General features: G+C 41.8%; 1 protein-coding gene across 6 annotated transcripts in view; it reads left to right on the top strand.

Annotated features, from left to right (window-relative positions):
* Window positions 1–21,035, top strand: part of NKAIN3 (sodium/potassium transporting ATPase interacting 3) — a 412,466-nt gene that overhangs the window by 366,517 nt on the left and 24,914 nt on the right. For 4 of the 6 annotated variants that reach the window (XM_053249299.1, XM_053249300.1, XM_053249302.1 and 1 more), the window contains one exon: window positions 11,372–11,432. In XM_053249299.1, the coding sequence (XP_053105274.1) occupies window positions 11,372–11,432 (61 nt within the window). Of the gene's footprint in view, window positions 1–11,371; window positions 11,480–21,035 lie in introns of all 6 variants that reach the window. The other 2 variants (XR_008306949.1, XM_053249301.1) reach the window with 1 other exon arrangement.

Raw genomic sequence — 21,035 nt, forward strand, 5'->3', positions numbered from 1 at the left:
TCGCGAAAGTGGCCCCTAAATTGGTCCACAGCTTGCAGACAAGCGCTATCTTGGGAAGAAAGATGACAGACTCATTGTGTCTGCTGACAGAACTTTTTTACTCTATACAGAATGAAAGTTGAAAAGGTCACCTCCTCTTATTGGATCAAGTTAAGGCCTTTGACAAAGTGAAACACAATTATCTGTGGACATTGTTGAAAGCTAAAGGTATACCACCCCTATTCGTTACTTGGATACAGCTGCTCTATATGAATGCAAAGGTGACACCACAGATTAATGGATGGCGGGGCGACCTGATCATTTTGCATTCGGGTGTCCGCCAAGGATGCCCACTGAGCCCATTACTTTATGTTTTTGCCCTGGATCTGATCCTGATCAGGATTCAGAGAGAACCCCATCTGCAAGGACTCTCGGTCTCTATCCCTCCGCCTTGCAAGATCTTCCCGGGAGGGAGGAGGAGGGAGAGTGATGGGATAGCCGAACCACCTGTCCTCTCAGAACCACATTCTGAGTTTAGGGTAAAATTTGTAGCTCGTGCCGATGATGTTACATTACTGTTATCGAATGAAAATGAAATCTCTGTAATACTAGACCTCTTCTGGGAATATGGCAAGATCTTGGGCTCAGAATTAAATGCTGACAAAAGTGTATTTGTTAAAATGGACCCTGGACGCCAGCAACTCTCGTGCCTACCCATCTCTGAATGTAAAAGCGAAGGGGCCCCAGAGTCCAAACTGAAGTGGGTAGATACAGTAAACATTTTGGGGATTGAATATGGGATTAAGGAAAAAGTCGGGGGGGGGGGAATTGGACAGATTGAGAAGAAAAAGTAATGCTTAAAATCACCATGTGGAAAAAATGGAGCCTTGCCATGTACCAGAAAGCGGTTTACATCCGGACTTACCTGATACCCCCAGTGCATAACCTGGCGGTAGTCTATCCTCCCGCGCTCGATCTCCTTCGGAGAGTTGAAAGCCAGATCTTCCGTTTAGTATGGCACACAGTGTCCTTCCCTTTGGCCCGTGCGGTAGCATTTAAGGAGGTTGAGTGAGGAGGCCTAGCCCTACCTGCCCTGCAACCCTATTTTGTAACTGAATTCATGTCCTACAATTTTGGAAACTGGATTTTCGTGAATGTCCATAATATGTCCAACCTCCTGCCAAAAACCTGGGTCTCGCTTTTCGCTCTGCATTGGCGCAAGTCAGCGTGGGGCATAGCATGGTGGGGGAAAGGATCTTTCAATGGTAATATCACACAAGTATTAAAAAGAGAACACCCGGACTACTTGAGAGATTTGTTATTCACACTTAAAAAATGGAAGGTTGAACCGGATCTATTTAAAGGATCCTTCTCAGTTAAGCAGCTAAGGAAAACAATTTATGGAGAGATTCTAGAAGTGGGTTTCTCAAAACCTGATTTAGAACGTAAACACTACAAACACCGCACTTCACAGTACTTGTTGCAACCCGATCACCCTATCGCTCTCTTTAAGGAGAAAAAAGTCCCTTTTCATTTATGGGAAACAAGGTGGCGCTTATACCACCAAGTACTACCACTTAATGCGGCTAAGCCATGGCTCCCAGAGGACGAGCAAGAGTGTCCTAAAATCACCTGCAAACAGAAAGCTAGTGAGCTAGGTAAAACATTCAGGGAAACCCACTCACATTTCTTAAAAGAGTGTGTGGTAGCCAAAAGAGTATGGCAGGGAGTAAGCAAGTTGTTAAGAGTGGCCTGATTTGGAAAAACAGACTTGGGAAGAACTAACCTCGGGTTTGAGCAATAGAACCTCTTTTTGAGGTCCCAGAAAGAAACCTTCAAGGAAACGGGACGGAACGGGTGCCCTCATACTAGGGAATTGGAACGTTCCCCTTCTCGTAATCAGGTTAGTAAACCTGTATGTCATTTATGCAATGCTCCTGCATAGGAATCGGGAGGGAAGACGCGATCAAGAGTTTCATGCAGATGAGACAGTAAATCTCTTCTGGAAAGGTGTGCATGGTTATGTGCAAAAAGACAAGAGTATCTCTTCTAAACAGCAATGGGACAAATTATGGAAATAGACATTGGACGTAACCCCCCCGATTACCTGATATGCCTTGTAATCCCCCACCCCTGAGTTATAGTACTACCTGCATATACTCCATAACCTTGTGGGTTTCCAAATCCTTGTGTGTAAATCTTTGTAGATTTACAAACAATGTACAAACACAATGTACATGTACAAACAACCACTTTGTATATAATTGTGCTTTGGCAACGTACTGTATGCTTTGGTAGTTTGTTGGTTCAATAAAAAAAATCTTGTCCTATTTAAAAATAAAATAAAAATCTTGTCCTATCTTGGAGAGATTACCAAATTGCCAGGGAGGAAACTTGAAACCTTTTGCTCTTTCCAGAGCGGCTCCATCCCCTGAGGGGACTATCTTACAGTTCTCACATGGAGTCTCCCATTCAAATGCAACCAGAGTGGACCCTTCTTTGCTAAGGGGACAAGTCATGGTTGCTACCACAAGACCAGCTCTCCTCTCTGCTAATGTGCTTTGAAAACCCTAAAGTAATACAACCTAGCTGTTAAATATAGGGAAGACTAGTGAAAAAGGAGGCCTTTTCCTAATGAATTCAAATGTTGGACCATGCAGGCATGCCCTCCCCCCTTTAAAAAAAGTACCTTTACCTAGGAATGAATACACACGCACACAAACACACACACACACACACACAGAGAGAGCTTTTGTTTATGGAGGATATAGGAGAGAACATTAATCTCTAAAGGCTTTGGCTGACATGTATGGAATATCAGAAGAGAGAGAAAAGAAGCAGGCCTCAAACTGGTGCTAGAGAGCAGTAATGAAGAAGAATACCCAGCATGTTTTGACCATTGGGCTCTTCAGGGGCAAAGTATCTTCATCTGTCTTATTCCGGTACAACAAAAACAGCTCATTCAAGAGGATATATTTTCAGAATTTGAAAGGCTGATCCAATTTCAAAGTACAGTCTTTGGTGAGCTGTTTTTGCTATACTAGAATAAGATGCATTAAAATGCTTAGTCCCTCAGGAAGGCTGACTGACTGATTTATTTCATTTCTATACCACCCTATCCAAGGGCTCTGGGCAGTATATACTGGGCATTCTTCTTTGTTGCTGCTTTCTAGTTATGCATGGATAAAATAATAAGATCTGATCCAATTCCGATATGACGAAAGTGATTGTTGAATCATGCAGCCAGTAATTTTACCAGCCAGATCTAATCGTTAGTTGCATCATTACTGGGTTGATGCATTGCCCCATAATGGCCCATAATAAATAAGGGTAAAACACAAAAATATCTATTAAAATATTTTAAATTAAAATGGGAAGAAATGTTCTTAGAGTCAATGGTAAGGGACCAGCCCTATTTCATGCAGAAATGTCAAGTTTCAGAGCAGCAGGCAAACCTTCCCCCTTCCTTTTCACACTTTTATTTTCAATTCCAATGAGGTCAACAATTGCAACCTTCCTTGTCAAGAAGTACCTTCCCAACATGCCTCTAAAAACAGTCACTCATACCAGAGTGGAGTTTTGGTTCAGACACTTTGTAATAATACAAAGCTACATCCTTGCCCTCGAGCACTGTGATTGGAAGAGAGATTAACCAATTGCAGCAGCTTGGAGCAGCTGCAAACCTGAGGTACTGAAGTAGAGGTGTCAATTACATCACTGATTTCCTCCCCTCAAACCACCTAGGTATTCTCCAAATATGGCACATCACAAAAATTGGCAACAGGCAAGTTTGTGACATCTTCAGCAACTGAGAAAAGAGTGTAAACCGAGGTCGTTCGATACAACCCAATACAATAAGGAAAATATTGTGATGGGTACTGCTGATATTAGCAATTTTACATTGAAAAATTCACTGACACAGTGAAAATATTGTTGATAAGGGCTATATCAAATCAAATCCAGTTATTGTTCTAGTCTGATATAGAGCCCTACTCTCTAGCACCAGCCTAAGACATGCCTCTTTTGCTCTACTCGGTTTTTTAAAATGCTGTTCCTAGTCTCTCATGCATTTGAAATGTCAATCATGTAGAAGCTGTTTTAAATAGCTCATTGTGATGGGCCAAGGTGGCAAACCTGTGTACTACTTCAGACTGGAAGTGAGGGGTTCTCATAATGGCTGGTAGAGATGATGCTTTGTTGTGTGAGAGTTAGCTTTTGTAGGTAGTAAGAAAGAGAGGTTAGCTTGGGGAGTCATGGTGTGACATAGTGTTACTAGGTCTCGATTCTGGACCCTAGAGGGCTGCTGTATCTTTAAGCATAGCCTAGATCAGGGGTGTCAAACTGAGGCCCTCCAGATGTTGCTGGCCTACAACTCCCATCATCCCTGGCTACTGGCCATGGTGACTGGGGATGATGGGAGTTGTAGGCCAACAACAGCTGGAGGGCCACAGTTTGACACCCCTGGCCTAGATGGATAATTCTGCCAGTTGTGGCAACCATACAGAGGTAACAAAGCCAAAAATCATTGTGGTGGAATTCCACATGTTGATTTTTGCTACACAACCAGTTCTTTGGCAGCAAGCTTCTATTTCAGGGATTTTCACTATTTTTCAAGTGAGGGCCCTTTTAGCCAAAAAAAAAAACCCCTTCAGGGTCAGAGCCATTTCCCACCGTACTGACCTCCTCACAGTATATTGTGCTTTTCAGAGAGACAACCCGCCCTCTTAAGATCTCTGCGAGGAAAGCACTGGGAAAGCATTGCACTTCCCAGCTCACACTTTCCAAGAGGGTGCAAGAGCTCAAGAGAGCTCATTTCCCTTAAAGGAGCCCTTCCAGCTCTGGCCAAAGTGCAGCACAACCTGGTGAGAATGGTCATCTCTGCATGGTGCCATGGAGACTGTGCAGCATGTTAAGCTTTGGCCAAAGCTTTACACAAGCCCAATAAACAATCAGGGAGCTGACTGGGCCACCACTGGCCCCAAAGCCTTACAGGGAAGAACACAATTCTAGGGATAACTACAGCTCAAAAATGTTCCCCAGAGCTATTCATCTTGCTCTTTTTACTGGAAGGAAGCAGGTATCTGCCTGCCACACTGGGGAAAGTTCATTAAGTTAATTGGGTCAACATGACACCCCTAGGCAGAGTAGTAGTATGTCCATCGTATTAAAAATCAATGTGTCTGCTAAAGAGCTTAGGGCAATGATGGCTTGTATCAACCAGACCATGAAATAAGACTCTAGTCTTGTAATCTCTGTTTCCAATTATCTGGTTAGAAGCTGTTAACTTCTTTTCAACTTGAACTTTTAGGTTAGTATACTTTCAGCCACTAAATAAATGATAGGTTCATAGACTGATGTAACTCAGACCCGAAACAGATACTTGGGAACAAATCTAACATTTATTTTTTTCTGAATAATATATAGAAAATAAAATGCACTTATTCCAAAATTCCCATAGTCAGGCCTTAATGGTAGGCTATTTTCTTTTCATTTCTATGGCATTGATCTCTTGGCATATGAGATCATACTGCACAGAGTACACAGGGACATGACTGGTAGTTGCATAAAGGGTAGTTAAAAAACGCCATAAGATTGGGAATTATTTTCCAGGGTCACATGCAGTGTTCCCTCTAAGAGGGATTCCCAAATGTTGTTAACCACAATTCCCATAATCCCCAAGCAAAAGCCACTGCAGCTGGGGATTCTGGGAGTTGTAGTCAACAACATCTGGGAATTCCTCTTAGAGGGAACAGTGGTCACATAGTAAGGAAGCAAAACCATAAAAACTGCATAGCTGCTAACATTCCACAGCTTTGCACATGTAATGAAATCTTCCCTTGATGGGGAAATGTGGATTGTAGTGGATTCTGCATGTATCATTTAATTTATTATTCAGTGCTACACATGAGTTGCACATATAAGCAGAATTAATAAGAGCTTTTTAATGATGCAAAATAGTGAGTGGGACTTACATAGTATATCATATCACATCCCAAGCAAGAAACCACTGCATCTTTAAATAAAGATCTGTGAAATCCCATGTTTAGACATGTGAAAGTAACATGCCTAAAAGTAACACAGGAAGGGCCCCACTCATTTCTGTTTTCTAGAGAAGTACGTTTGGCAAAACTCTGAAAGCTGGTTCAAAGAACACACCATGCCTTCTTTGAGGAACAATGTACCCATTTCAAAGTCTGTTAACTCGTGTCTGTGTCTTCAAAATGTAATAAAAGCAGACCTAGTGACAACAAGGTCTCCATAAAATTATTTACAGCATCTAATAGGCAAAGATATGGGGACTTAAACAAGCATATGTATTCCCTCTCTGCTACCTAAGAGATCAACACTAATGAATGAATTTATATGGATACTTTGAGAGAGAGATTTTCTCAAAAGTATTAAGCTTTACCATCTTAACTCCAATAAACTTAGTCTTGAGAAGAGAATCCATTAAGAGTTATTCACTTGGAATAAACAATAAAACAAGCACCTACAAGAAGCAAAATGATGGGAGCACTGCATACTGTATATGTGTATGTATTTTATTGTATCTGGTGCTGAAAGTGGGTGTTGCAGAAACTCTGCATCTATATGGGAAACAAACATTTCACATTACTAAATAAATCCTGTTTAGAATGGTGCAGGAAAGAAACTTCTGAATCCCCCAATGAGAGTGCTGGATATCACTGTTAGGACTACAGGTAGTTGTTTGAACCACAGACTGTGTGATTCTATAGTTCTAAATCAATCAATTCATTGATTTAGGGAGGAGTTTCAATTTTGGGGGATATATTTGGGGTCATTTTTAGGGTGGTATGGATTAGTGTTTCTTAACCACTGGTCTGCGGACCTGTGTTGGTCCGCAAGATGTTGGGTACTAGTCCATGAGGCATAACTAATACAAATCACATACACACACCCCAAAAAACCAATTTGGGGCCAGTAGGAGCTCTCTGGAGCTCATTTCCAGGCAGCCCTCACTGATGGATAATGTTCATTTCGCTTCCTCGGAATGAACATTATCGAGCAGCGAGGACTGCCCAGAAATGAGCTCCAGAGAACTGCCCAAAATTGTTTTGGGGGGTTGCCTGGGGGTGGGTAGGGGTGACGGGGCGACCCCCTTACTAACTGCTGGTCTGGGAAATTGCACACGAATAATATACTGCAAAAATGTTGAGAAACTGGTGTGGATCATACTTTTAATCGTTAATATTCTTGCCTAAGTTGGAACTTAATGAGGCAGGTCTCACTGTCAAGGAGACCCGCCTCCATAGGGTTTGCAGGGAGAATGAGCTAAGCCCGCTCTCCCTGCAGACGAGCAGGGCAGTAGCCCTGGGCGGCCGGATTGGCCGCCCACATGACTGCCAGCTCTGTGACAGAGCCAGCGGGGGCTGGGAGGATCAGGGGCCACGCGGCCTCCAGAAGCTCCAGTATGCCCTGCACGAGTGCGCAGGGCATACTGGAGAGACCCCCGAGCCGGAAGGCTGCTTTTAAGCCTCCTGGCTGGGGGTCTACTCATGAGTTGCTGCAGCGCGGAGCCACGCCGCGGCCACTCACGATTAGAAAAACTGGATTTGCAGAGCACTCACTCCACAAACCCAGTATAAGGGGAGGGGTAGTTTGGTAGGTTAACCGCCTGGAAGGCACCAGGCTCACCTGCGAGCCCGGTGGCTCCCACGATTAGGCGAAATCGGGTTACCCTAGCCCGATTTCGCCTGATCGTGGGAATAGCCCCAATATCTTTTAACTTTAGCCATCTGTCAAACTTTAATAAGGTTTAAGATGATCTGAAAAAATTCCCCAAAGATAAATTGGGTGCACAGAGTTTTCTTTTGTTGTCAGTGAATATATAAGTTACGTTCAACCAGTTGAGGCCAGGCAAATTGCCAACAAAGGCTATTTTCATTAAGATATCGAGAAACCAAGCAGTGCACACCAATTGCCACTGCAAATTGGTGATTAACCTAACAGTTAGATGGACTTTTGTAAGTGCAGCCTTATTAATTAAGCAGCAGTTGGGTTAATCAAGATACTAAAAAAGTAATTTGTTGGAATAAATATTTTATTACCATGGCCATCAATAAAGGAAAAGCAGATACCTTAATGAATTCCTTTGTAGTAATGTTCAGGCTGTGGCTTCTAGTATGTGAATATATATTTAAAGATGCAGAGAAGGCTTTTTGAAGCTGCATAAGAAAGCTATCCCATATGCACAAATTGCTCATATTTCAGCCACTCAGTTTAATCTAATTACTGGTGTGTCATTCTTCAGCTAAATCATGTGGCTATTCTGAACAAGTGTACTTTTCAAGCAAGTGTACAAGATTTGTCTTTCTGTTCCTTTTAACAAGGAGCCATGATCAGTCCAGTATAATTTCTCCAGTTATGTGTGATACCAAAATTGAGAAATATATATATTGAGAAAATTTGCCAGAATTGCTGAATAACAGTTATTTAAGGTTGGTTCATATTTCATTAATATAGTGCATCATCTGCTGTGACCATGTAAGGGCTAATTCAACATGTGCACTTTTGTGCTAATGTGTCTTATCTGATGATCTGCACACATGCCTTTGGTGAACATTATTATTATTATTATTATTATTACATTTATATCCTGTTCTTCCTCCAAGGAGCCAAGAGCGGTGTACTACATACTTAAGTTTCTCTTTCACAACAACCCTGTGAAGCAGGCTAGGCTGAGAGAGAAGTGACTGGCCCAGAGTCACCCAGCTAGTATCATGGCTGAATGGGGATTTGAACTTGGGTCTCCCTGGTCCTAGTCCAGCACTCTACCCACTACACCACGCTGGCTCTAACTAGGGAACTTTGGACAGTATCATAACTAGAGCTTCCATGAACAGAAGTTCCACTCATAACGGCGGGGACTTTTTTCCTTCTAAATGCCTCTTTCCTCTGCGGCTTCTGTGCTCTCAAAATATCTGTTTTTTTGGGTTGGGGTGAGTCTGAGATCCCCCATGCACAAGCACAGTGTTTTATTGACATATGTTGAATCTTTTTAAAAAAAAAAAGATTTCAGCTATGAAATGATTTCATCTACAAAACTGTTGAGAACATCAGCTCATGTTGACTTGAAACGGAAACAAAATTGCAGTGTAAATTGAGTGCTGGATTAACTTTTAGTATGGCTCTCAAGATTTGCAATGTCTGTGTCAAGGGACTGGGAAACTGGGCTAGAAAAATAGATCATTCGTTCAGGAAGACAGTCTAAAATGACTGTATACATTTTCAGATATTGGCAGCTTTGAAAGGAAGCTGTTATAATTTAAAATTATCCAGCAATAAGCTAACATTACTGACTTACATGTCCCACAGCATAATGCAGGCCATGCTAGACACACCCAGTCCACTGTGGGGCTCTAACGCATATGGCAATCCTGTTACGTAAGATGGCAGTACCATATTTCTGAGCCTTGTGTGATCCCACGTTGTGTGCTACTTCTGTAAGGTATAAGCCAAGCAGCTGTGTTTTGTTGCTTTTGAACAAAATTTCTTAAATAAAGTCTCCCAAATTTTCTGCAAGTCATGTTAGGATCTCTTGCAGCTCCTCAACACATTTTGGCGAGATCCAGAGTAGATCTCTTTAGGCAAGAAATTAGGCAAGAAATTCATATTGCAAGGAGAATTGTTACTTAAGGCCAATTGAATATGACTGCTGCTTATGAGGGCTCAGTGTTCCATGCCATAGCAGGAACATCTGAAACTGTCAATCAAAAGGGTTGGGTGGTGCTGATGGGAGAATATTCTAAATCAAGGTCCTGTGTGCAAAGGGGAAACAGAGTTCAAATCAAGATTATTTTAAAACAGGTCTAAGTAATTATTTAATAGCATAAAACACACACATTTTGAGCTTTCCTTTTGGAGAGCACTAAGATTACTCAGGGCACTAAGAACTTAATATGCATTGACTCATTGTCCTCTCAATGGAGCACGATATTATCTTGGGGCAAATATGTTTGTTCTGACAAATTGTGGTGTTGCTATAAAGAAAACATGGTTTTAATTATTTGTGGAAGAAGTTCAAGACAAAATGTGTTTGAGGGAGATTGTCTGGCTAATTAGTGAAATACTCAGCTATGATATTCTTATCAAAGATTTGTAGTATTTTTCAGGGAGTTACACACATTAAAAAAAAATAGCAAAATTGAGGCCATTGAAATTCACCAAGTGCATTTAATAACAAGTGACTTCATAACAAGTGCTGCATTATTCCGGAACTCAGCTGCATCACCAGTACATCCAACACATCCAAAAATTGTGGTACATATGCTGGTAACCTCTAGGCTGGATTGCTGCAATGTGCTTTATGTGGGGCTGACTTTGTGCATTGTCCAGAAAATACAGTTGGTCAAGAATGCGGTGGCCAGGTCTCTGGGTCATCTAGGAGAGACCATATTACACTATGTCGAAGGAATTGCACTGGCTGCCGATACGTTTCTGGGCAAAATACAAGGTGCTGGTCATTACCTATAAAGCCCTAAACAGCTTAGGCCCTGGGGATTTAAGAGAACATCTTCTTCGCCATGAGCCCCACTGCCTGTTAAGATCATCTGGAGAGATTCCTCTGTGATTGCCGCCAACCCGTGTGGCGGCTACTCGGGAAAGGCCTTTTCCATTGCTGCCCCTGGACTTTGGAATGTACTCCCTGTTGAAATAAGAGCCTCCCCATCTCTGGCAACTTTCAAAAAGGCACTGAAGACACCTTCATTCACCCAGGCTTTTAATTAGATTTATAGTTTGAAAAATTTTAATACTGAGTTTTAAACATTTTAAATGATTTTAATTGTTAATTGATTTGATGTTTTAAATTATTTTAATTGTAAACTGCCCAGAGACGCAAGTTCTGGGTGGTATAGAAATATTTTAAAATAAATACAGAAATAAACATTGAAATGGTGCTTCGTTAGTCATGATGTCAACAAATGGCTCCAGATTTTCAAACTGTTTTTTGGCATTCCAAGGGCTAGAGCATTAATTCAAAAATTAAAGCCAAGTTTCTCAGGAAGCCAAGTTTCCCCAAATTCTAGTTCCAATAATATCTGTAATCCAAAGAACCACACTAAAATTCCCCTGAGACCAATCAGACTTAAGTGTAAATGCTCTTACCTTCTATTAATCTCCATTGGCTTTCATTGTGCAACTTTCTCTGGGCCCAGAATATTTCTCTTGCACCCAAAATGTTTACTTTTAAAGTTAATGCTTCAGATGCCACTTAGGTTGTAAATTTGAATTAATTTCTGCATTAATATTGTTTAACTGGGGTTATAATTTAAGAAAATGAATGGTTTTGAACTTCTCTTGATACTTATATTTGAATATTTACTGTGCTTTTATGACTTACAGTTTTTCTGTCTTTTTATTTCCCCCACAGTTGATTGGTTTTGTTTATGCCTGTTACGTGATCAGTGTTTTCATGGAGGAAGAGGACAGCTGTAAGTACTGATACACATCTACCCATCTCTGGAGCCACAATTCTGGGGTGAGATTTAGTATTACATTAGTAGCCAATTGTATGGAATTCAGGAGGGAGAATTGTAGAAGGCAGACACCAATCATTTTTGTGTGGGCAGCGGACATCAGCAACGTTCTGCACATACATGGACTTCTGAAAAAGTTATATTATCAACATTCCTTTTTCATGACAAGCCAACATCCTGACTAATGTCACATGCGCAGAATAACATTGTGTGTGCACAACAGGGGAGGGGCAATTTTTACCAACCCTTCCTTCTTTCCTTCTGCAGCTGCCTGTGATTCCCAAAAATATGCCAGGGAGGGTCCAGCAGTCCTCAGGGGCCTATTTTGGGGATGCACAGGGAGCTGCAGAGGTAAACGGGAATCAGTGAAAATCACCCCTCCCATGTTTCATCCATGAAAATTATTCCATGTGTGTGATGTTCCTCTGGGTGTTGCCTATTCATATTGAATATGCCAGTTTGGCTGAGAAACAGTGATAAAAAGTCATATTTTACAAATTGCAACAATAGTTCTGTTCAGAAAATATGCAACAATAGATAAATACAATTTGATCCTGGCATATCACATGCTGTCCACCCTAGAGTTTGACCTGCATTTTTGGAGCATGTTTTATTGTTTCTGAAAAGGTAAAAGATATGGAAGATAATACAATGCTGATGGACAATTAAGGAGCAGAAACAATTCTACCATCCAATTTCTTCTTGATTGTATTAGCCATTTTTTCAAGAATGTGCTCAAATTCTTTCCATATACATAACTGTCCGATTGTACAAGTTAGCCTGGTTCTATACATAATAACTCCTGCTTTGGAACCCAAGAAAATTGTATAAGGTTGCTACCTAATTCAGCATAGAGTAAACCCAGACTCATTGGCCTTTAAGACTCTCCGTAATGAAATATCCCTGCATTATTTAACTCACAAAGGTTCTTGGAATGAAACCTGCCAAGAAGGCTTAAACATTAATAAAAGCCACCTCTTTCATTGCTCTGCAAGGCTTAAATGGATATGGTTGAGAATCAGCCAGTGAACACATAACAAGGGGCATTAAATGAATGTAGGAATGTTCTCTACAGCCTTGGCTCTACCAGCTTGTAGTTCATATTTTAATTTCCTTCAGGACTGATTTCATTTATTTAAAAGACACATGTGAATTATTCTCTTATGATTCTACAGTTGAATGGTCGGTGGTCCCAGGTTCATTGCCTACATTTTCCATTATAGTATATTTGATAGCAAGGCTCGGAAAAACCTGCATCTGAAATCCTGGGGAACTGTTGACAGAACTGCATGGAATGATTTGCTGACCAAATTCAGGATGAGATTGATCCTACTATTATACTACATCCAGCCTTCCTCTCCATCTAAGCCCTACCCAATAGAGAGAAGCCAAACATGGCCCCTAAACAGTCATTGCTCAACAAGCATTGTTATCATTACCCAACATTGATATGTTAGGCAGGGAGGCAATAACCACCATTTTTCTTGCCATCAGTCTGCCTCAGCCAGGGATTCTTGGCCTCTCTCTGTCTAACTGTCTATCGCCTTTCCTGTCACCCCAAGTCAACGTACGTGTAGGGGCTATTCACACATGCAGGCAAAACTAGGCTAAGGGAGCCCAGCCCAGTTTTGCAGAACCGCTGGAAAAAACACAGATCCCAGTGGGGGGGCAGCAGCAAACCTGCTTAGGGAGCCTGCCGCTTAGCCCGGGTTTTGGGCACAGGGGGGCCTTAATCTGGGCTTAGTGCTCATGTGTTGGTGCCGTTCGGCTCAACGCGGCACCTACATGTGAGTAGCCTCTTGACCAGTGCTCTCACATGGTGCATTATAGGAGTTCCATGGGTTTGGAGGACACATGCAGTAGCCGGCAGTCATTGGGCAGGCAATCCACCTGCCCAGGAAGGAGCCCTTGGTCATCTGTTAGGGAGGTAAGCATTTTAAGGCCCCTGAAGATTAGGGCCCTTTCTCACTGATCATGAGAAAGGACTCAAAAGTTTCAATAAAAACAAAAATATAAAATCTACAATATACAATAAAACTACAAGAATAAGCAGTTAATATTCAAAAGTTAAACAGAACCAATATAAAAAGCAGATGATCCCAAGCACTGGCCTAATTAACCATTAGAAGTCTGAATAAAAACAAAGTCTAAGCAGTGGTGGAAAACTGAAAGAGTTGGGAGGCTACAAGCATCTCTGGGGCTGGCATTCCCAGAGGCAGTCACCAAGAAGGCCTTGTCCTGTGTGCATGACAAACATGCCTCAAATGGTGTCAGCATGTGGACCAAGGCCTTCCTCCCCAGCCAATCGTGTAGGAGCAGAGAGTCCTCCTGATATCCGATTCCAAGCAGTTTAGGGCTTTAAAGTTAAAGTCAGCACCTTGATTGGGACCCAGAAACAAGTTGGCAGCCATGGAATTCCTCCAAAATGGAGCTGATGTCTTCACACTACTTGAGATCTGGTAACACTCTGGCCAGCTTTTTGCACTTTTCCAGATACTCTTCAAGGGCAGCCCTGTTTACAATGCATTACAGTAGTTTAAGCACAATACCACCCAGGCATGAATAACTGTGGCCAAATTTACTTTTCAAAGTAGGACACAGGTAGGACACTAGCTGAAGCTGTGCAAAGACACTCCTGGCCATGGCCAGCACCCAGGGAACGAGAGCAAGGCTTGATCCCAAAACTACATATCTGCTCTTTCAAAGGGAGTACAGCCCTATCCAGAACAAGTTGAATACCCCGCCAGTGAGCAAAAATGCCCCCCTTTAATGGTGGTACTCTATGGGCTCCTCGGCCAGCTGCCTCCATGGCTGCTGTCCCCATTTGACCTTTCAGCCTGGATTTCCCAGACATGAATGGTCTTGCATAAACAAAACAGGTAACACTATCACAAGGCCTCACATGTCTAACTAGACGTGATGATGCATTCTGTCATCATATCGCCTTCTCTTTAAATTTTAGCAAAGAGTCCCCATTGGGAAAGGGATTCAGGTTGGGACCATGGGGCTAGAGATTGCGCTATGTTCTCAGTGATAACTATTAACAGTGATAATTAATGATTATCATTGTTTGCCATTGAGGCAAAACGTACCCATGAGGAGGTAGTACCTTTTCCCTTACAGGGCAAATAGCAGCTTCAGTAGGGGAATGTTTTTCATCAGAAAAATAGCCATGGGGGAAGGGGTTAAACCCCATGCTATCTTAAGAGCCCTTAAGACCTACCTGTTTGGCCTGGCCTTCCAGGCTTTTAAAACTGTTTTTAAACTGTAAAGGTTCGGCCCAGTTTTCCAGAGTTTTACAAACTGTTTTAATAATGGCTTTAAGTTGTTTTTACAGTTTTTGATTTTAATAGTTAATTGATTTTAGTTTGATTTAATGTAAACTGGCCTGAGCCATTTTTGGAAGGACGGTATAGAAATCAAATAAATAAAATGTTAGGATCTGAATCGGGTCCCTTTCATTGCTGCTAGTTGCTAACATTTAAAAAGACAGTAGATACAGTCTCTGCTCTCCAATGCCTCATCTGATTCAGCTCTCAGCTACTGGATCTTCCAGGATTCTTCAGCCTGAGTTTTTCTGTGGGCCCAACTCCCTGGAGCTGGTTTCCAGGGGGACTTGCTGCCACCACTTCACAAGGCTAGTTGCTCTTGGGAAGTTCTAGGGCTTGGATAGCTTTGCGGTTATGACCAGCAAGCAGCTTAATGACATCATATTACAAGAAGAGCCTACCTGGGGATTCTTATTTGGGCTGAAGAGGGGTGGAAAGAGATTTTCTGCTTCCTCTGTCATCCCTACCCACAACTGTAATACGGCAAGTATGTGTGAGTGGGAGTATGAGACAGAGGACATGCACTTATTACTTGCAGGAGGGATCTACAGGTGAAACCTGGAAAATTAGAATATCGTGCAAAAGTCCATTAATTTCAGTAATGCAAATTAAAAGGTGAAACTGATATATGAGACAGACGCATTACATGCAAAGCGAGATAAGTCAAGCCTTAATTCGTTATAATTGTGATGATCATGGCGTACAGCTCATGAAAACCCCAAATCCACAATCCCAGAAAATTAGAATATTACATGGAACCAAGAAGACAAGGATTGAAGAATAGAACAATATCAGACCTCTGAAAAGTATACAGTGTACTGTGCTTGATTGGCCAGCAAACTCGCCTGACCTGACCCCATAGAGAATCTATGGGGCATTGCCAAGAGAAGGATGAGAGACATGAGACCAAACAATGCAGAATTGCTGAAGGCCGCTAATGAAGCATCCTGGACTTCCATAATACCTCATCAGTGCCACAGGCTGATAGCATCCATGCCACGCCGCATTGAGGCAGTAATTGCTGCAAAAGGGGCCCAAAGCAAGTACTGAATACATATGCATGCTTATACTTTTCAGAGGTCCGATATTGTTCTATTCTTCAATCCTTGTCTTCTTGGTTCCATGTAATATTCTAATTTTCTGAGATTGTGGATTTGGGGTTTTCATGAGCTGTACGCCATGATCATCACAATTATAACAAATTAAGGCTTGACTTATCTCACTTTGCATGTAATGCGTCTGTCTCATATATCAGTTTCACCTTTTAATTTGCATTACTGAAATTAATGGACTTTTGCACAATATTCTAATTTTCCGAGTTTCACCCGTATAAACTGAGGAGCTACTGCGAGATTCTAAATCTCATCAAAGGGTCTTCTCACAAAACCAGTTACTGTACACATATTATCATTCTCACATTACCTCTGCACATCTTTTAAGAGGAGATCTTTTAAGATATAGAAGAGTGCACCAGTATGTAGAATCCAAGGGAAAGAATTGTGGTATGCAAGGACAAGGCAGTAGATTGGAATCAGGAGTATTAATAGTTCAATGAAATAGATATCTACAGAGAGGCTACTGCAGACTGCTTTTCAGTGCTCTTGCTGCTGGCTGTTTGTTAGTCCCGCCTCTACTCCAGGACTGGAATACAAGTAACTAAAGCCCCATTCAGAAGCTGGCCTGGGTCAAGGAATGGGTTAACCAAAAACACCACACAGTACAATATAAAGATTGTTGCTCAAAAGGAGTATAATAGAACTTATGTTAAAAAGGTGTTTGAGGAATAGGCTAATACCGTTCATCTCTCATTCTGATGACAAGGTCTATTTATATTAATTATTTCCTTTCATTTGTCATCCCTTCATTTACAGCTGCATAGTAGTCTTAACCAGTGCTATATAAAGAGGGATTTCTGCATTCAGAAAAGCTTATCACTACTTATTTTCTCTCCAAAAACAAAACCAGAGGCTTGTTATCTAAATGTTGCAGCTTTAAAAGCAAATCGGAGCTTGTCTGGAGACAAAGTAAAGTGCAGTGGGAAGACCTTTGTTAACCTTTATTCAAAAAGGTCTGTCATTAACTGCACTATGTACACAGTGGGACATGTGAAGTCGTCATTGTCAGTATGTGCTCATCTTGAGGGACTTGTGAAATTATATGCGTGTTTGAACTGAAGGACATAGGCATACATAGGCACAGAAGTAACAGAGGAACATAAATTTCTGTTTTATCATTATCTGTAGATACTATTTATAAAAATAGTTTTTATAGCCTAAAATTGGGGGGGGGGGTTTAAATGCTCTTGTCTAGAAAGTTAAGTCATGAGAAACCTAGTTAGGCTGACATCTATACCAGGGTTTATTAACCTTGGGCCCCCAGATGTTATTAGACTACAGCTCCCATCATCCCCAGACATGGCCTTTGTGGCTGAGGATGATGGGAGTTGTAGTCCAACTACATCTGGGGGCCCAAGGTTAAGAAACCCTGATCTAGACAAATGCTGCATACACGACAGAATAATCCCTCCCCCCTTTTGTTTTTGCCATTGTGGCACATGACCAAGGAACAGAAACCACAAGGCTTTTGTACTATAGATGACCATATGGAACCATGTGCAGTATATGAGCTTAAATAAGCATACCTCTAGTATGGTATGCTCTGTTCTTTTTTTACTACGAGCTGGAGTATTCCGGCAGCCAGCCTGCGCTGAACACTCAAAGTTCTCCCGATGCAACTTTCAGACTGAGGTCTCATGAGACCTGTTCCAGCTGTATCACCAGCGGGGCTGCCCTAGTGGTGGGTCTCTCCTGGTTACCACTACATACAACAATGGCCTCTGCTTGCCCTACTGTACCATCCTGTCATGGCTCCCATGCATCTCCCCTCTGTAAAGCCTTCTCCAGCTGTAATGCTGGGTGAGTCAGGAGTGTTTCAACAGGCTATGAAAAGCTCTGCATGTCAATACTATTCACCCTGCTCAAGGGAGCAAAGAAAAATGTGTGCCTATCAGTGACTCAAGCCAAACATTAACCTGAAAGGCATTCTAAAGATGGTTGAGAGCAGTAATTCAACCAGGATTTCTGGTAAGTGAGGGCCAGAGGGTCTCTCAGATATCATCTCAGTTGGTGCACCAACTACAGCTGGTAAAAACCCCGGGCTCCTAGCCATATCACTCAACTGAGCAACCCGAGACAACACCAGGTCCAGGACATCCCCAAACCAGGCAATTAGAGAGTGACTCTCATCCAGAACAACAGGATCCCTGAACATCAAGAACACCTGCATCTTATTTAGTTTGTTTGTTGACCCCCAGACCAGACCTGCCTCCAGAAGTTCCTACTCCTTCCTTGGACTGGATGTTAGAAATGAGAGAGAGGACCTCTCCCAGTGAAGCAGGGGCGCAGCAAGGTTGGAGCAGGCCCTGGGACAAAAAGTGAAGATGGGCCCTTGCCTTTTTGGGTAGAGCAAACAGCAAGATGCCATCCAGTTAGTGGGGGGCCGTCCCTCAGGGGCCCAGTGACATTTGTGTCCCCCCCCTTCTTGTTCTGTTGTAGTTATGTCCTTGCATTGAAGACCATTGAGGACAAGACAGTTTCCTGTGGTACTCCATAAGCAAGAGGACATGGGATGGAAAAATAGTTTCCCAAAACCACCTTCTGGGAGTAGACCTTTGGAAAGGACTGACAGATGGAACATGCCAAGCTCCTGAAGGTGATTCGCAAATTCCATCTGTCAGGTTTATCAAACTATTTCAGTATTGTGAAAGGTTATAACAGGCTTCACTTTCAATACCAGTGGTCAATATTTTTTCTTGTTCCCAAGGGCTAGTTTTGTCCATCATGGGCTGGCATCATACAAGAGTTCCAGAATTTAACAGAATTTATTTCAATTAAACATGCTTTGCAGAGAGGTGATTGCATATCATGAGACTGTGTATGGACTAGAATAGATTATAGAGCTAATTAATGAGACCCTACACCAGACGTGCCCTGACCATAAATTACCTTAATTATATATTGGGTGAACTATCATGGGATTCAGTTTAGATAAATTTCTCACTCATATTTTACATTTCTATTTAAGAGACTCACAAGTGAATTAGTTTACCATACTGAGCATATTGATATGCAGTGCTTGATTTTTCTCTTGGGCCTTTTGCTGTTTAGGACACCTTAAAACTGCAAAAGAGAATCTCGGCTTTCATTTTGAGGGAAAGAAAATAAAGTACCTGAATGTTTGTCTGGGAGGAAATGTTGATTCACACAGAACTGGTCTGACAGCTTGTTGTGTTTGTGTGTGGTGTGTGTGTGTGTGTGTGTGTGTTTTATAAAGGCCACAGGTTATTTGCACTTCCCTCACAGCCACCAAGGACTATGCTTATCAGATATAATAGCTCGATATGGTGCCTTTGTCTCTCTTTTGTGCCTTAGGATTTTCAGAGCTGACAGGCTCTTGGACTGCCTGGAAAATCTCAGCCTAAATGCCACTGAAAGTGAGGGGGAAAGCACTATGATGTTTCAGTGAGAACGCAGTTAGTTTCTTCTGGGAAAGTTGATCTTGTTCCATTTCTTTTTAATGAGATGGGCATATTTTGAAAATTGCAGGAGTGGGAGGGAGGGAGGAAACCAAATCTGTCAAGAAAAAAGGAGATACAAACATCTATCTATCTATCTATCTATCTATCTATCTATCTAACATATTTGTATACTGCCCAAAACACCAGTCTCTGGGCAGTTGCCACATTTAAATATATGGAGTCTTATCTGAAACATACAATTGAGAAACCATGACTTGTATTAACCATAGTTATGAAGCCAAGCTATGGTTTGAGCTAACAGACACACAACCCATGGTTTAGAACTGCTCGTCTGCTTTTGTTTCCCAACTGCTCAGGACTGTATTCCATAAGTTCACTTGAGACAGATTCTAGTATGGTGTAGTGGTTAGGGTTTTGGACTAGGCCTGGAGGCACCCAGGTTCAAATCTCCCTTTAGCCATGAGGTTCGCTGGCTGACCTTGGAGGAGTCACTATTATTGCCATGTGTATACATCTTGCAAATACACACAGCCTAACCTATTTCATAGGTTTGTTGTGAGGGAAATAGCCTTGTATGGCTCCTTGGAGGAAGGATGGCATACGAATGTCTATTTATTTATTTGAAATATTTAGATCCCGCCCCTCCTGTACACTACTGCTCATGGTGGCTCAGAACATTCATAAAAAAGACACCATGTGAAATGAAACTAATAAAGTTAAACAAGTTAAGTTAAAATACTTGGCTAAAACCACATTTACAATTACATTTTTTTAAAGTTTCAAATTAAAAGTTATTTTAAAAGCTATAAACTGAGAACTATAAAAACTAAAGAACCTAGCAGATATAAGCAGCAGATAAAACACTTCTTTTATAATATGCATTTTTAATTGTTTTGTAAAAACACTGTAGGAGAGAGTATGGCAGTTCTTTGGGGATGGCGTTCCAAAGCTGAGGGGCCACTACCAAAAAGGCCCCATCTCTGGTCCCCGCCAAATGGATCTATGTTAGTGGTTGGGTCATGAGTAGAGCCTGAGATGATGAGAAGAGGCCTCTGGTAGGTTCATATGGGAGAATGCAGTCCAAAAGGTACTCCAATTCCAAGCTGTGTAGAGTTTTAAAGGTCAAGACTAGCACCTTGAACCGGAAGTGGATCGGTAACCAATGATGCTGCTACAGGATGGGTATGATACTCATGAAGTGACTTCCGCCCATGAGCATTCTTGCAGCAGCATTCTGGACCAGCTGAAACTTCCAAATTGTCTTCAAGGGCAGTCCCACATAGAGCTCATTACAGTAATTCAGTCTGTAATAATAAATAAAGTACAGGCTGGAGCTTTTAGTATTAGTTCACTATTGTAAAAAAGGAGGAAAAGGCAATTGGACTAATTGCCAATTATTGCTTAATCCTATATTATTTTATTGCATCTTCATGGTGCCAATTCTCCACAGCTTTCCCCACACTACCGCAGTTTTTGATTACATAATATATCAGCCATTGTGATCCTGCAGAGCCACAAAGCAGTTGCCCTTGCAAAATAAATCACAATATGCAGCACGTAGCAGCTAAAATAACTAGTTTCTCCTGCAACCAGCAGTGATCAGCAGGTTGTTGAAAACTCCTGTCTTCAACTCCACAAGACATTACTTAATGACTGCAGTCCATGCAGCGCTCATTTTCTAGCAGATAAGTA

Source organism: Hemicordylus capensis, chromosome 4 (genome assembly GCF_027244095.1).
Source record: "Hemicordylus capensis ecotype Gifberg chromosome 4, rHemCap1.1.pri, whole genome shotgun sequence".
Classification (NCBI taxonomy): Eukaryota; Metazoa; Chordata; class Lepidosauria; order Squamata; family Cordylidae; genus Hemicordylus; species Hemicordylus capensis.